Here is a 15,235-nt window from a genome sequence, read left to right as displayed (position 1 = left end):
TGGCATCAAGAACAGGGTCTAGTTTGTCTCTGATAATCCACGTTCCCTCGCCGACTCCAACAATAAATTTTATCTGTACGAAATATCTTCTATCGTCGAGATACCCAATTATGTTACGCGCGATTGTATCGTTCATGGTAGCATCAATGATACGGTCACGAGAAATGCTTTGCATTTCCCGAGAAACGCTCGCGTTTCCGAGGATAATTTTATACGAAGACCACGTGTGTGCGGCACCATCACGACGAAACTCTTCTTTGGCATTCCTGATAACACCAATTACCTCTGCTAACTCTCTTCGTCGTGGATCAGCGGTTAACCGGTCAAGATCGAATCTAGAACCTGATATGGGTTTTATTCTGGATAGTCTTTCAAAACCCATTATTATAATTAAGACAAATATTTAAATAGACAAATATATTATATGATGAACCAATGCAAGTGGATCAAACTAAATTCATCAGCGCCGTGTAGCAAACCCTGCAGAGGCGAATACTGTGGACAACATGCTCAACAGGTCCGCGGTGGGAGTCTAGGACCGATACCGTGTATCAGATGCGGCATTGGAGTACGAGGAAAAACGCAATTATGTTCAGCGTGTGGTGGAAAACGCTATCGAGAACTAAAACGGTATTATGATAAAAAAAATCCAGACTGTGATAACGCTCTCAAATGCGAGCGTGATTACATAAATAAGTTTTCAGACAAATTATGAATTAGACAATGATTTGCTTATAGTATAATGAATCAAGAATTCGTCCGACATCCAACTATTCCAAATTATGAGGCAAACCGAGATGGCATAGTGAGAAACTACAGGCTGAGGAAACAAGTTGGTACAGTTGATAATGCTGGTTATTTAAGATTTACTGTTAGGAAAGGGAGGTATTTATGTCATCGTTTCGTCTATGAGGTTTTTAACGGAGAGATCCCTAAAGGCCTTGTCATTGATCATATTAACGGGAACAGACTTGATAACAGTATTGAAAACCTTCAAGCGATCACTCAGAGCAAGAATACCATACGAGGAAGAGTTAAATGTAAAACAGCTATAAGAAGAGCAGTGAAATCTGTGAATGTTGAGACTCGTGAAGAAATAATATTTCAATCAATGAGCGCAGCCGGTAGGTATTTCGGTATTTGTCCACCTTCTGTACAGCATGTCGCAGATGGGATCTACAAAACAGCATTTTCAAAGAAGCTCAAACAGAAGATTTCATTCTGTTATATAACTCTTATCGTTGACACAAACGACGATAACTCCTCCGAGAGTGTGTAACGCTTTGCAGAGTTGTCGTTGCTGGTCAGAGGATTTGCTCCCCCTAAGAAAGCCACCTTGATAAAATATTTTATCGAGTTCATAACATGTAATCATTTATTTACCGTAGAATATATATTTTTTTACAAACAATATCCTCGTTTTACTGAATATATCCGACTGTTTTGCTCTTCTGTGCTTGTTATATGACCGCGCTTAAGAAAACATACAATTAAAATATTTTAAACAAGTCCCGCCCACTGCTAGAGCGAATTTCCAACTCGCAAGTAACAGTTGGGTTATATACGAAATCGCTCCCTAAGACCTTTGGGTCGATCGAAAGTCAGCACGCGCAAGCAAAACCATAAATTTAATCCGCCAATGGCGGGTGTCTTTTGTGCACCATCCAATGGTCGATTCAATGGATGGTTTTGCTCTGCTGCTGACCGTAGAAAATGACCCACCTGTGTATGTTTGTGTCGTCATAGGATAAGGTCTTAGGATAAGTTAGGATAAGATTACATGTTCATTGTGCCTTTACTTGCTGTCATACTCGAATCAGAGGTTAAAGGTTGTCTGTTCTGTACCGTCTCTTAGGATAAGATTACATGTTCATTGTACCTTTGCTTGCTGTGATACTCGAATCAGAGGTAAAGGTTGTCTGTTCTGTACCGTCTCTTAGGATAAGATTACATGTTCATTGTACCTTTGCTTGCTGTGATACTCGAATCAGAGGTAAAGGTTGTTTGTGTTGTCAAATAAATGTTTGCCGGGCCTGCTAGAGAACTCGATCCTAGAAGCCAGGGCTGTCTCGTCTTGTAAATAAATGTGCCTCTGAGTCACTTGGCAGTCAGAGGGGTCCGTCCTTAGGATAAGTTACGTGTTATATGTTTGTCCTTGTCAATTCACTAAACACGTCCTCTTGAGCCTATAGAACGTTATTTGACGATCTAGAGGCTCTTGCAGGGGATAAAGTGTTTCGTGTTACATGTTGTATTGTCATGTCGGAAGCAGTCCTCGTGGGGTTCTAGAACGTTATTTGACGATCTAGGCCCTTGCAGGGGATAAATGTTTCCGACTGTCTCGTTTTGTTTTGGAAAGCTAGCGTTTCTCATGCAAAGTGTTTCTATTAAAAATATAAAAATATATAATAATATGAATCACGAAAATATAAATACCATACTTGTTGAAATTAAAGAATTACAACAGCGAGGTTTTAATATTTTACTAGACACTGAAACAATTATGTCAGATTTTGAATCCTTGAATGAGCTATCACGCTTGGGGAAGAACAATCTCCCTGCTCGTTATAGGTTCATTAAGGGTTTGCAAGATCGTGTTTACAGATCACTTGCCGGGATAACTGAAAATCAGGTATCTGAATTTATTCCACTGTGCCGTGCAGTTGAGAAGATTCGTCTTGGATTGTCACAAGAGTATGAGACTCGAAAATTAATTAGCACCAGGGTGAGACGGTTAAAAGGTTATATAAAGAATCTAGACACGGAAATGCCTTGCATTTCTGACAAAAATACTAGTGTTTCTGACTACGAGGCCGACAAGGAAGTATAAACCGCATAGCGTGTGACTCACAGCACAAAGTGAAAGTAGAACCTGAGAACGCTAGCGCCCCCCCCCCCCGCTTGGAGTGTAAAGCACATTTCCACGGGTAAAAAAAAAAGTGTATTATTTTTTTTGCCCTTGGAAACTCAAAGAGTTTCTCAAGTGAAGGGCGCTTTCAGATTTTCAGGATTTGCTTAAGCGTTTCAACATCAATACAGGAATGAGAATAGTTCATAATCTGTTCTCGTTGACACCAAACTATGATCATATGATTTTGCTGTAGCTCTGTTAATTGTGACGGAGTTAACAAGAAGTCTTCGTCACCATACACGTCAATAACTATTTTAACGGGGAAATACTGTTCTGGGAATGTCTGTATTTGAAATGCGGTTTTTATTGCCTCGTAAAGAATTTGCTTATCATGAATATGAACTCGTGCATGAATGTACTCGGGTTGATACATTATACACAACCGTTTTTTTTTAAATGCGTGCTAGCACTTTCAACGATAACTTATGCTGGTTTTGATAGGGTATTTGCACGATAAAATGACGAAAATGGATCAGTGCAGAAAAAAAAACTATTATAAATATTATGGATCCCTTGACTTAGGACTTCACCAGTAAGTTTATACTAACAGTCTCGTCACGCAGGTCCAACAAATTCCCCCTCTGGTCGGTGAGTTTGAAATTTATCGTTGACAACCACGGGTTATGACACCGTAGATAGACCGGATTGATTGGTTCTTGCACAATCAGAAAACCAGGGGGGTCTCTTGGTGTGAACGTATACAGGATAAACCCCTGTTGTGCCGTCGTAGTATCTGATGCGCTGTAACTGCCATCGATGACGTCACATACAAGATTGACCGCAATAACATCTGTGATATTTACGATCCCGGGTGAGATGTGTCTGCCATCGGATGCTGTACTGTTGTCGTGCTTGAGAATAACAGGTTGTGGTTTTATTCGTTCGTACGCGGCAAGAATATCTTCGAAAGATTGATCGATGAGATCAGAGACTGATTTTCTCAGCTCGGGCACGTTATATCCAGGAAATTTAAAATCTGAAATATCATTCACTTGAATACCATATTTAATTGCAAAATCTGCTCTGGCTATCTGTCTATAATTATCATCGATATAGTCTTTAAGATCCAGTAAAGCCTGAATTATTCTTAGATTTATAGTTTCCATGGCCGATGCGAGTTTGTTTAGTTTTTCTATGGTTGTGATAATATTATCACGCGGACTTGTTAAATCAGAAATATAATCTTGGAAATATACTCGCAGGAGTTGTAGCTGTTGTTTATGTACTAGATTGATCGGAATAAATAATTCAGATTCTATATCATCTAGACGGTAAACACGGAGCTCCTGCCCCCCCTTAACACGTGGAGCTTCTATACTCCAAGTATCGGGCATTAAAGTACTTTTTCTTGCTAGTAATTGATCTGCAAGGAGTAAATAATAATTGTACTCGAGGTCGTGTAGTGCTTCTTTATAGGTCATAAAATCCGATTTTTCAGGTTTTGGTGGACGAGGTTTAACCTCGGGGGCCTTTGGCCATCCTAATAATGTTCGGATTGAGCTGTTATAAATATCCACGGCGTATCCTGGCGTTGAGATTTCAATGACCGCAGACAGCGTTGGTTCATGAGCTGTTATAGATATTTTGGCTTCCTTGCCGGTGATTCGTTTTATTTGGCGTTGTATCTCATTATTGATTTCTTCGATCTGATAACTCCCAGTGGGAAGTGTAATTGTATTCCAGTCAAGTTCACCCTGTTCGCCGGAGTCGGCTTTGCTTTTCCCGAACACGAATGAATTATTTGGCTGCAGACCACCAAATGATGCCGACCTAACATTGGGCCAGCTGTGATACACACTGAGCTTTGCTAACGTGATTTCACTCACTGGAATTGGAGTTCGAAAATTAATACCGAATTCTGGTGTCGTCGAGGACACTGAGATCATTGTGGTCCTTACCGGTGTTGTGTTTGTGACTATTTGTTGAAGCAGTTCTATTGACATTATTTATTTGTTTAGTTTTCAAATAGTCATTGTACGCATCTGACATTAGTTTGAATTCAGAATCTGATATCGTAGCGTCGCTACTTTGCACGTCTAACGATGATGATATCAGCGATGATAATTTCTGATATGCGGTCGTGGCTGTATTTAATTTTGTCGTGTAATCGTGTAATTTTGTGTTAGCACATGATGATATTTTTTTTGCTATGATGCCGAAAACTCCAGCTGTTGTTGTGGCCGCGGAAACACAGATCGTGGCGGCGACTGCTGCAGTTACCGGAGTGACCGCTGATAGTATTGCTCCGGCAGATGCAACAACGGCAGATACTGAATAAACCATAATATCCAGCACTGTTATGCGGCGCTTGTATTTTTTTACTTTTTGACTAGTTACTTCGATGACAGTTTTTAACTCAGATTGCCACTCACGGACTTGATTGTATCGATATTGTTGAGCATCTGGCGTCGTTGACATTATTCAATTACGCGGTAACCAATTGAGGCGTTGCAGCGACGAATTCCAAACAAAACCAGTAAGATGTTGCTGTTAAACTATCGTCCTCGGCTTCAAGCATAAATGTTTCCTCGGTTCCGCTGTTTAGTATTACAGTGCAAACCCCGGAATACTTATCGGTGGAATGTCTCCAAGGATATGTTGTGAAGATTTCAAATTTAGCGGCTGAAAACACAGACAACCTGTAAACACCGGTGGCTGTTGCTGTATATTTGATAGTGTTATTTTGTCGTGACCATGTTGCGAATCCCGATGATACCGTGAATACGATGTTGGTGATATGCCCCGGAGTAACTCCAGTGGGAACTTTAATCAAACTGGTTTTGTTAACGATATCAGGAATACCCGATACGATATCCTGCTGTGTTTGTTTGATCGTGTTAATGTCGGTCTTTACATCAGCGAGTTTTACATCGACGACTGGAGGAGTCCCAAAGAACTTATCCACGACCTCATCAGTTTTTACGAAGTTTCTTCGAAATCTTGTAAACGCGCCCACGTGAACATCATGCTCTGCACGCAGCGTATTTAGTTTACCGTTGACGATGTCCACGTATTGTTTGTTTGACGCATCCTGGTCGGATTCGGGATTCGCTAACGCGGTTATTTTGTTGCCGCTCATGCTGAGTTCGCCTGTCATCGTGTCACCGGCTTTTTTCACACATTTATCAACACCTTTATCAATACTGTCTTTGATGCTTGCGATTGATATATTCGAGTCCTTGATCCGGCCGCCATCACTAAATGCAACGAAGTTATCCTTGGTAGCTCCAAGAACTCTGCGAATTATATCATTCCACTTAATGTTGCTCGTTCTTAGTTTTCCTTGCCTGTCTTGGAAAATAGCAACTTCATCTGGGTCAACTCCAGCTATATTCAAAAGATTATCGACTTCATCTTTGGTCGCATATTTTGAGAGATCAGCATCTGTGCTTGGTTTACCTCCTCGTGTGAAAGGTCTTCCGTAAATATCCACCATTATTCTTATTGCTGTTTTTCAAATGCTAGCATTTCTCGATGCGGTATATTCATACACTACTTTATGAGGAGGAGTTGCTGGATTTCTTGAGATTGCATCAAGAACATTTAAAACCTCCCTCCCACAAATGGGCGGATCAATTAATGTTTGTGTTGGTAACGTCGACTGCCACACTGGAACATTAGAAAATCTGCTGACATACTTGAGAAACTCAACTGGCGGTGCTAAACCGTACGAATCAAAATAGATAATTCCACGTGGATCGATCGCGTAAGCAACCCAGTGAGTTCCCGGACCATCTTTGTTGTCGAGATTGATAATGCCAGTTTCTGGATTATTCGGTCGTTGCGGTAATTGATCTCGCATAAATACGCCTCTGAAATGTTTTACACGCAATTTTTTAACAGCATCGAGTAAATCAAAATTGCTCAACGGCGTTAGAATTTTTTTGGATACCATGATGGTGGAGTTCCTGGTAGTCTTAGACCGCGTCCCTTTTTTTTCTTGTATCCTTTTCCCGTTGCCTTTTTTAGTGCCATTCCAGCTGCAGTTCCAACTGCACCGAGTGCTGCGGCTTTTGCTACGGCTGGTGCTGCCGCGGCAATCAACGCCGGTATTGCTGCGAGAAGAGGAAATATTCCACCGGTTTTAGTCATGTCCTTGATAGCTGCAGCAGAGAAATCAAGTCGGACACCGGTTTTTGCTGTTAGTGCCTTATTAAAATGTTTAAGCTGAGTATTAGTCAACGACAATTTGTTTGGACCACCAGTAATCTGATCTCGTTTTAGTGTTATTGATGTCCCGCACGTGCTTGCGTTCTTTGATTGCAATTTCTTCGTTTGACCGGAAGTCAAGGTGACATTAACATGACTGTATGACATTATATCCTAAGTTTGATTTTAATTGCGTTACATATTCTCGATTGGAGCGTCGATGACCCTCATTCGTCCGCCAACACCTTCAAGCAGCATTGCTTTATCGGAGAGTATGACAGCAATCGCTCTGTAACCACCAGCAGGAACACCTACACGAGCTCGGAAATGTAGGTCGACAACAGATTGTTTAACCAGATCAAGATGTTCCAGCGAAAAGTAATAAATCGGATATAAACTCATAAAGTCTCGCTGTGATATTTGCAGGCCAGTGTCTACATTAAGGTCGCGCCCCATAAATGACATCAGACGATGATACGCGCGTGCGACACGATGATGTTCGAAATCTATTAATATATCCTCAGATGGCTCCTGATGCCCATTTATTCTCAACGAAACTTCAGAAACTCCAAGTGTATCAAATACCATTGGATTTCTTTCCTGGCTATCTGTTCTAGCACGGTATTGAAATGCAATGAAAATATGTCGTGGTGCTGATACTCCTTGTTGCGATGATATATGCCATGTAAACAACCCACCATTATCACCCTGAATAACGTCTGTGGTTGTTGTTTTCCAGGATAGCAGTGATTTACCGCCCGTGTCCATGAAAGACAACAGTCGTTGTTCTTCGGTGATTGACGGAGACAACACTGGCATCCACAACCACAGTTTAGTTAGTATTACCTGACCAGGGGCAACAGCAGCATCTCGCCAGATAGCGTCATTATCATCAGGTTTTCGCACAAGTACAACTGTGTGTTTGGCACCGAATATGACCTTGTGGACATCTCTGCAGAATCCAAAGATGTGAGACAATGGAATCACACCTGAGAACTCTTCATCTCCACTTAACATCGATCTACGTGTTGCAAAACCCAAATTAAAATTTTCGTTCATCGATGCAACTGCGTCACCGGCATTATTCATTGTTACATTCCTATTCTCGGGGCTGTCGGTTATATCCTTTGCAAACATCATTGATGGTCCGGCTGATCTGGTGTAATCATCCGAGTATCTCGCCAACCCGAGAATTGTTGTGGCAACGTCGACGTTATCATGAATTGTTTCAATTTCTTTTCCATCTATCATGTAAATAGCGGATTTAAATAACGCCATGATGCCGTTGTTAACAAATCCAACTCGGTCGCCGATTCCGTAGTTAGTGTTATCATTCTTTAAAAGCCTACCTTCAACTTCGATGAAGGCCTCAGCGGGCAAGAAGTATCTACTTGTATCCTGGACCTGTAGTTCAATTCTTCCGCGTTGGTTAGGATCACGTGCTTCATAAGAATAATATTGAAAATCACGTACAGAATCATCTTTAAGTACTGGTTTGGACATATCAAACGCGTCATTGGATTTTCGTGCAAACATTATTATTATTTGTGATGATCTAATTAAAATGTTATCGTCACCGGAAACCACTACCAGCTATCAAATTAGCAGTTACACTATCTTGCAACGCTTTGGAGGTAATTCCTGCTGTTGCGATCTCAGCTAATTTCTGATTTACGGCCTTATTTACTACGCTACTAACATTTGCCGGCATAGCTTCAGTGGATGGTAGTTTTACTGGCACCAACCTCTCGACTGGGTTTTTTTTTCGTATCAGCTGTGCTAGTCGATCCTTGATTGATTGAAATGCTTTCCCGGCAAGACTACCAACAGTGCCAATGGCTTTATCCTTGACAACATCAGCGGCTTTCATCGCGAATTGTTTTGCTAACGGTCCAGCTTTCGGAGCGATTCTTGTGACTAAATCCCTAACAACATCACCGACTCCATCTCCGTAAACAACCTCGTATACTGGTAATCGTGAGTTTACTACTCTGACACTTCTTGGTCTGCGAAAAGAATCGTGTAGTATCATTTTATTTAATTATTGTTTATCTAACTGAATTTGCTAGCAAATTTAATTATTAGTCGCTGTGGTAACCGTCTGCGAGTTCATCAATGAGCCCCCGGTAGATGCTGATATCCATGATGCCACGCTGAAATAGTCTCTGACAGATATCTGCGGCTTCATTTATAATTTCCGGAGAATTGTTTCCGGCACGTCTTCCTCCGATGAGAACTTCCAACCGTGATACATCATCGATGATATTATTAGGGCAGGCAATAAAACCGGATCCTAAACCCTCCCCTGTTGATGGTACAATTCTTGGGGATAAAATGTCTTGAGGCAAACTTTCAGAAGATGTTGTTAAGCTAATTATCGGCGACCTAGTTTGTTTGAATTTTTGGCCCCGCGGACTTCCTTCAGATGCAGCCTCGTATTCACTTAACGGAGTTAGGTCAGGATCTATTGCTCTTCGCCGTGAAGGATATTGTTGTCGTTCTGTGTGTTGCAACGGTGATTTTTCTTCTTGAGGTTGCGATGGTGGAATTTCAAGTTTACGTATAGCATCTACAAGTCTATCGTATTTTGTATCGTCCCTGCTGATTTGTTTTTTATTTTCACGTATACGATACGAATATTTGATAAAATTATCATCTGTCATAGAACCGTGTTCTGGGTTTAAAGACACATCTCTTCTAATCAATCCTAACAGTATTGTCTCAGGTAATTTCTCTTCTGGTACATTTTTAAGAAGTTCAATATAATCCGGCGTAAATCTTTTGGCGGGGTCAGTAATTCTCCCTGTTACTCGCTTACCAGCAGGTACTGACACAACAACTTCATCGGGTGGAGGCGGGGGTTTAAGTCCAGCTGAAATATCCTGTAAAATTTTCCTTTGCTCTATTAAAGCCTCTTTGGTAACAGCTGCGGATTTTTCAGTAGCTTTGGTCACGGGTTTAAATAATTCCTCCGTAGTCTCTGCAAAGCCTTCCCGTGCTTGCTGTCTTAGTTATAATTTTTGTCTGACACTATCACGGACAGGAAGAAATTTCTGAATTGCTTCGAGACGTTCTCGAGCTAATCTAGTCGTATGTGCTTCTCCAATATTTGCCATTATTTATTTGTCAATGATTTAATTCCGCTAACATAAAAATGTTTTTCCTTGGAAACTCATTTCCCAGAGCAGCAGAGGGGATGGACCCGACCCATGGATTTTTCAATAACGACCCCGCCACGGAAACTGTTTCAGATTTATTGAAGTAACCCAAGTTGTCAGTGCAAACTCAACGAGTTTGTCCCTGGAAACTCTTCGAGTTTTCGGGGGACATTTTTTTTTGTCCTGTATTCTGAATAGAAGGGTTTATTTCGTCGAAATAAGCCCTCTATCGAGGAATAGTTTCCTGGAGGGGTTTATTGTGCAACAAGTTTCGGTCTGTACAGCCCCTCTGCTGCTACAGGCCAAGGGCAAAATATTTAGTAATACAGTCATCTGTGTGAATTTTTCTTAATTTACCATTTAAAGTACCTGTCAATATTGTACTCTACACATTATTTAACTGTAACAGCTCTGTAATTCACAAATACAAATTTACCCATGATACGATTGTGGACAAGCCTTATAAACTCTTCAAAAAGTAAAAGGGGATGGGCTTATTAAGATGCCCAAAGTAAATATTTGCAAAAAAGTTTTAAATGGAGTTGGTTTCTCATCAGAGTTTTGATCCTTTGCTGACAGAGACTGACAAAGCAATATTCTACAAGTCGGATTCACTAAATGGCATATGCTAAAGTTTTAGATCTTATGAAGATAATTAAACAACTTCATGAGTAATATATGGCTATAGCCAAAAAAAAATGAAGACATTAACACAAGCCACAATAGGGAAAGAAATACATAATAAATAAAAAAAAAGACAGACAACAGTCCAAGCCTTCTTAAAGCCTGACTCTTGGAGTATTATTTGTAATTTTAATGGACTCGTGAAGTTATAAAATATCTCATTCCTCATTTGTTTCTTGAGATGAGGAGTGCATTTCAATAACTACTTACATGAAAGTATTAGATCTTCAGAAGGAATGTATATACATGTAATACATGTAGTTAAAAAAAATAGTTTTGTGCATTGTTACACACACACAAACACTAGTGCTCTCATAATTACATTCTCTCTCTCTCTCTTGTCACATAAGCATTTAGAAAAAGATCTTTTTCACATCTTCAATAACATCAGCAAACCTAAAACTACCCAAAGCTGAAGAAAAAAACTTTGGGTCCCAAGGGTTTTCAGTTTTAGTGGCTTGTTATTATAAACAATTGCGTCGATGGGTGTCAGATAGGACAGACAGGAAGAAGGTCATGCTTTTTTTCACAATTTCTAATATGAACTTAAGACCAGAAACCAATCGGCAGATCAGAAAATCCAATGCTGATAACAGCAAGATTTTCTTTTCCTAAGTTTTTAAGGGTACATGAAGTTTACAAATAAGTGCTTGTTGTATTTATAAGCAAATAGCAGAGAACAGTACAGATGCTGATAGTATCCTTAACACTACGGTATGTTATTAGGTCAAATGACATTAGGTGCACTTCTATCCCCCACAACTTTCTCACATGGCCAGTGTCACAGATACATGTGCTAGTGTGTGAAAGAGACACTGATCTTAACAGCATTTCCCTGGTCACTTTGTTCAAATCTGACTTTAGATACTGTTAAAATGGGGCTGGTGTATTAAAGTTGAATTAACTGTGCTGTGTCCTTTCTCTCTGACTGTGGAGGTGAAAAGTCATTTGACTTATCGATTACATGTCTTATTGCTAAGATAGATAACAGAGTAAAATGTGATGGTTAGAAACAGTGTTCCAGCTAAGTATAAACAGAGAGGCGCTACGCCCTGCACAATTTTTTTTAGCACCCCTGTCAAATTTATGATGCCTTTGAATACCCCTACCAAATTTAAAAGCACCCCGATCATTCACTTCCAAAATTTAATTCTGTTCTGGCACCATGCTCTTGGCCAGTTTTGCCACAGTCATACCCTTGGTTAACTTTGGTTTTTATTGTTAAGTATCATTATTGATGCACGCACCACAGAGAATGCCTACCACAGAGTGTTCACTCGCGAAGATGGAATCTAAGCAAAATTGGAAAGAGACAGAATTTTTCAGTAACTGCATTTTATTTTCAATTTATTCATGAGGTCGAAATGTTTATTTTATTCCTGTTTGATACCCATATCCTTGCACTGTCATCAAGAGTGGTCTTGGTAAACTAAAAACGTTTCTGTTGGGTTATGTGTTGCTTTAAAGTACATGAAATCAGAAAACTGCAGCCTTTTTTGTCCATATACTCTAACTTACATGTGTATAAAGAAATACTTATTGATGAGCAGCAGCCCTTAATTTAAATTATTATTTTTCATTTATACTCATCGTCGATTAATTGTACAATTGACTATAATTTATTGAGATCGCACGATGTATAGATGGACATATTTCTTTCTTAACATCGGTACAATGATGAAATGGAATACAAACATTGCTTTGCCTTTATAATGAAATTAACATATCTGACAATTATGAGAATGATATTTTAACAAAAAGTAACTATTCTAATTTTTTTATATTCTTAACATTATAGAAAGAAAGAAATTATACTTTAAGTTTCATGGTTTTAATTGTTATCATATTAGTCTTCTAATTATCATATACTGTGTGGACCATAAGGTCATTTGTCATTGTTGTTGTTGTTTTATTACCCAGTATTATTATTATTTTCATCGCAAATCTGAAACTTCAAATTATATAAATATTATTGGAGCATGAAGAGTACAATGACTATTTGTATTTGTTTTACATTCTCTCAAAGTGAACCTGCCGAGAAAACCAGGACAGATGAGATGGCAACAGACCCAAAACCTATAACCTTTAATAAAGAATCCTAGCTTTTAGTTACATATTGTTTGAAATAGTGTATAGTTTGAGAAATAAATGATGTTGAGTCAAAGTTACTTATTTTTTTCTCTCTTTTATTGGTTACTATATGACACCCATTCACACATGAAGTGCCCTGGTCTTGAAACATTTTCCGACCATTTTCAAAGTGCCCTGGTTAGCACCATGGTCATTTGAAATCCTAGGTGGAACACTGAGAAAGTGCTTTTTTTTTAAACAACAAAATTAAACCATTTAATTCAGTCTGGACACAGACACAGAGTCCACTGAGTCTGTCTGGACTTGTCATTGATGACATCTAACAAGAGTGCCCCATGTTTAATGGTCTCTATGTAGACATCTAATATTATTGCGTAGAAACCATTTATATTCTTTCAGTGACAGTCATACTGCTATGATGTCTGCAGTGTGGCAGTTTATAGTGATGTCTAGCACTGTGACATTATGCTGTAGACATGTAGCATCATGTCCCACCCAGTCACATTACCCTGACACCAGGCCGACCAGTCCTAATATTAAGCTCTTAATGCTGAACACCAAGTGAGGCAGATGCCAGTACCATTTTTATAAGTATTTGGTATGACTCAACCTGGGTTTGAACCTGCAACCCCCCCACATCCGAGGCAGATGCTCTAACCACTAGGCCAATGGAGCAGTCTGTTACTATGTAGAATAAAACAACTGAACATAACCTCAATCATAACAAATACTCCACTTTATGGCAGGTATATAAAAATCACTTTTGAGTTTTTCACTGTGCATTTTTATCCAATTATTTTCATGTAAAGTTACAGTATTCCTTCACTGGTTTATGCTCCTTTCTCATGTTTGTTTTTTCCTCTCTAAATAACTGTTTTTACCTTTGTATCTGCTGTAAATATAGTAAAATAAAATAATTAAATTATGTGCCTTACCTTGAGAGATGACCTCCTCCTTCTTGATGTGGTACACCTCCAAATGGCTGCACTCTCTGTGAAAAGCAATTATTGAAAACTTATTATCTAAAAACAAGGTTGAAATAAAAGTCATCCTGAGATGAACTATCCCCCTACCCCTTCATATGTAATCAAGACGTTTGCTTAAGTACCTATGCTCCAGAACCCACAATTTATATAGTTTATGGTACACCATGTTTCTCAGGCAACATAAAACATACAAGTATCAAAAGGCACCTCTATGCATCTCGATTGACATGTGTACCAAGTATGGTTGAGATACCTTCAACAGTCTGAGAGTTATGCTCTGGAAATGAAACTTGTTAACAACTGATGTAATACAGACAAAAAAGAACTGTGTGAGTGTGTGTGTGATTTGGATTTTTAAGAAAGAACGGAAATAACTAAATATTCGTCATTACATATCAGGGGAAATAACAAACTTTGCAACAACATACATGTAATATAGTACAGCTGAAACAAATACCAAAGTTTCATGTTCAAATTATTTTTTGAATATATTTTATCAGAATCTGAATATTAAAAAAGCTATCAAATCCATAATTCTTTCTTTGCCTACATCAGTATTTATTGTTCCCCACCAAGTCAATCTGAACACACTGAAAAGTCAATCAATTAACTCTAATTACACCAACATTTTAGATGTCTTCTATAGATATATTCTGGAATTCAGACTAAAATCCACATGAATATGGGTGATATTTTCTGTTTATTCCAGTCTGACCAAGAACATTCCTTTTGAGTCAGAACAGACTATAGGTAAAGGGCAGTAACTTATGATTACTTGCTCAGTTAAATACTGGAAATACCTCAAATAAAATCATCTGGAAAGTGATTGGTTTCCAATTAAAATATCAATGACATGTGCATAATTCAATTTAATAAATTTGAATAAGTTGATTCTCATATAAATACATTGGTGACTTTGTCATGAAAACCTCTGTTCTATACCATGGTAAGGTTTTAAAAACCTTAGCATGTCAGTCACAAACCTGCTTTTTACCAGTGTCATCTCTCATTTGATTTATTACTATGTCTGTATTAGCATTTAATGACGCCTCAGCACAATTGTACAAAAAACTTCAGGAATTTGAGTTCTTGCAAAACTGAATATGGTGCAGAAGATAAAATTCAGTAAACTGTATATAACACAAGGGTGACAAATAAGAAATCTTTTCAAGATAATGGTCAAAACGTGTTACATCACCCACATTTCCACAAAAAGCCCATGATTTTCTCTGGTGGTACACCATCAAAAAGTTCAT

The 15,235-nt window shown here is 38.9% G+C and overlaps 1 protein-coding gene across 2 annotated transcripts in view; it reads right to left on the bottom strand.

Annotated features, from left to right (window-relative positions):
- The window catches only part of LOC149780475 (katanin p80 WD40 repeat-containing subunit B1-like), a 106,990-nt gene that overhangs the window by 52,207 nt on the left and 39,548 nt on the right, over window positions 1–15,235 (bottom strand). For both annotated transcript variants that reach the window (XR_016415092.1, XM_089937436.1), the window contains exon 11: window positions 13,929–13,984. Coding sequence is in view for 1 of the 2 variants with exons in the window: in XM_089937436.1 (XP_089793562.1) it covers window positions 13,929–13,984 (56 nt within the window). In the remaining variant the exon portion in view is untranslated. The remainder of the gene's footprint in view (window positions 1–13,928; window positions 13,985–15,235) is intronic.

This window comes from Sinohyriopsis cumingii, chromosome 16 (genome assembly GCF_028554795.1).
Source record: "Sinohyriopsis cumingii isolate HCF-2022 chromosome 16, ASM2855479v2, whole genome shotgun sequence".
NCBI classification, from domain to species: Eukaryota; Metazoa; Mollusca; class Bivalvia; order Unionida; family Unionidae; genus Sinohyriopsis; species Sinohyriopsis cumingii.
This window is presented reverse-complemented; position numbering and strand designations above follow the sequence as displayed.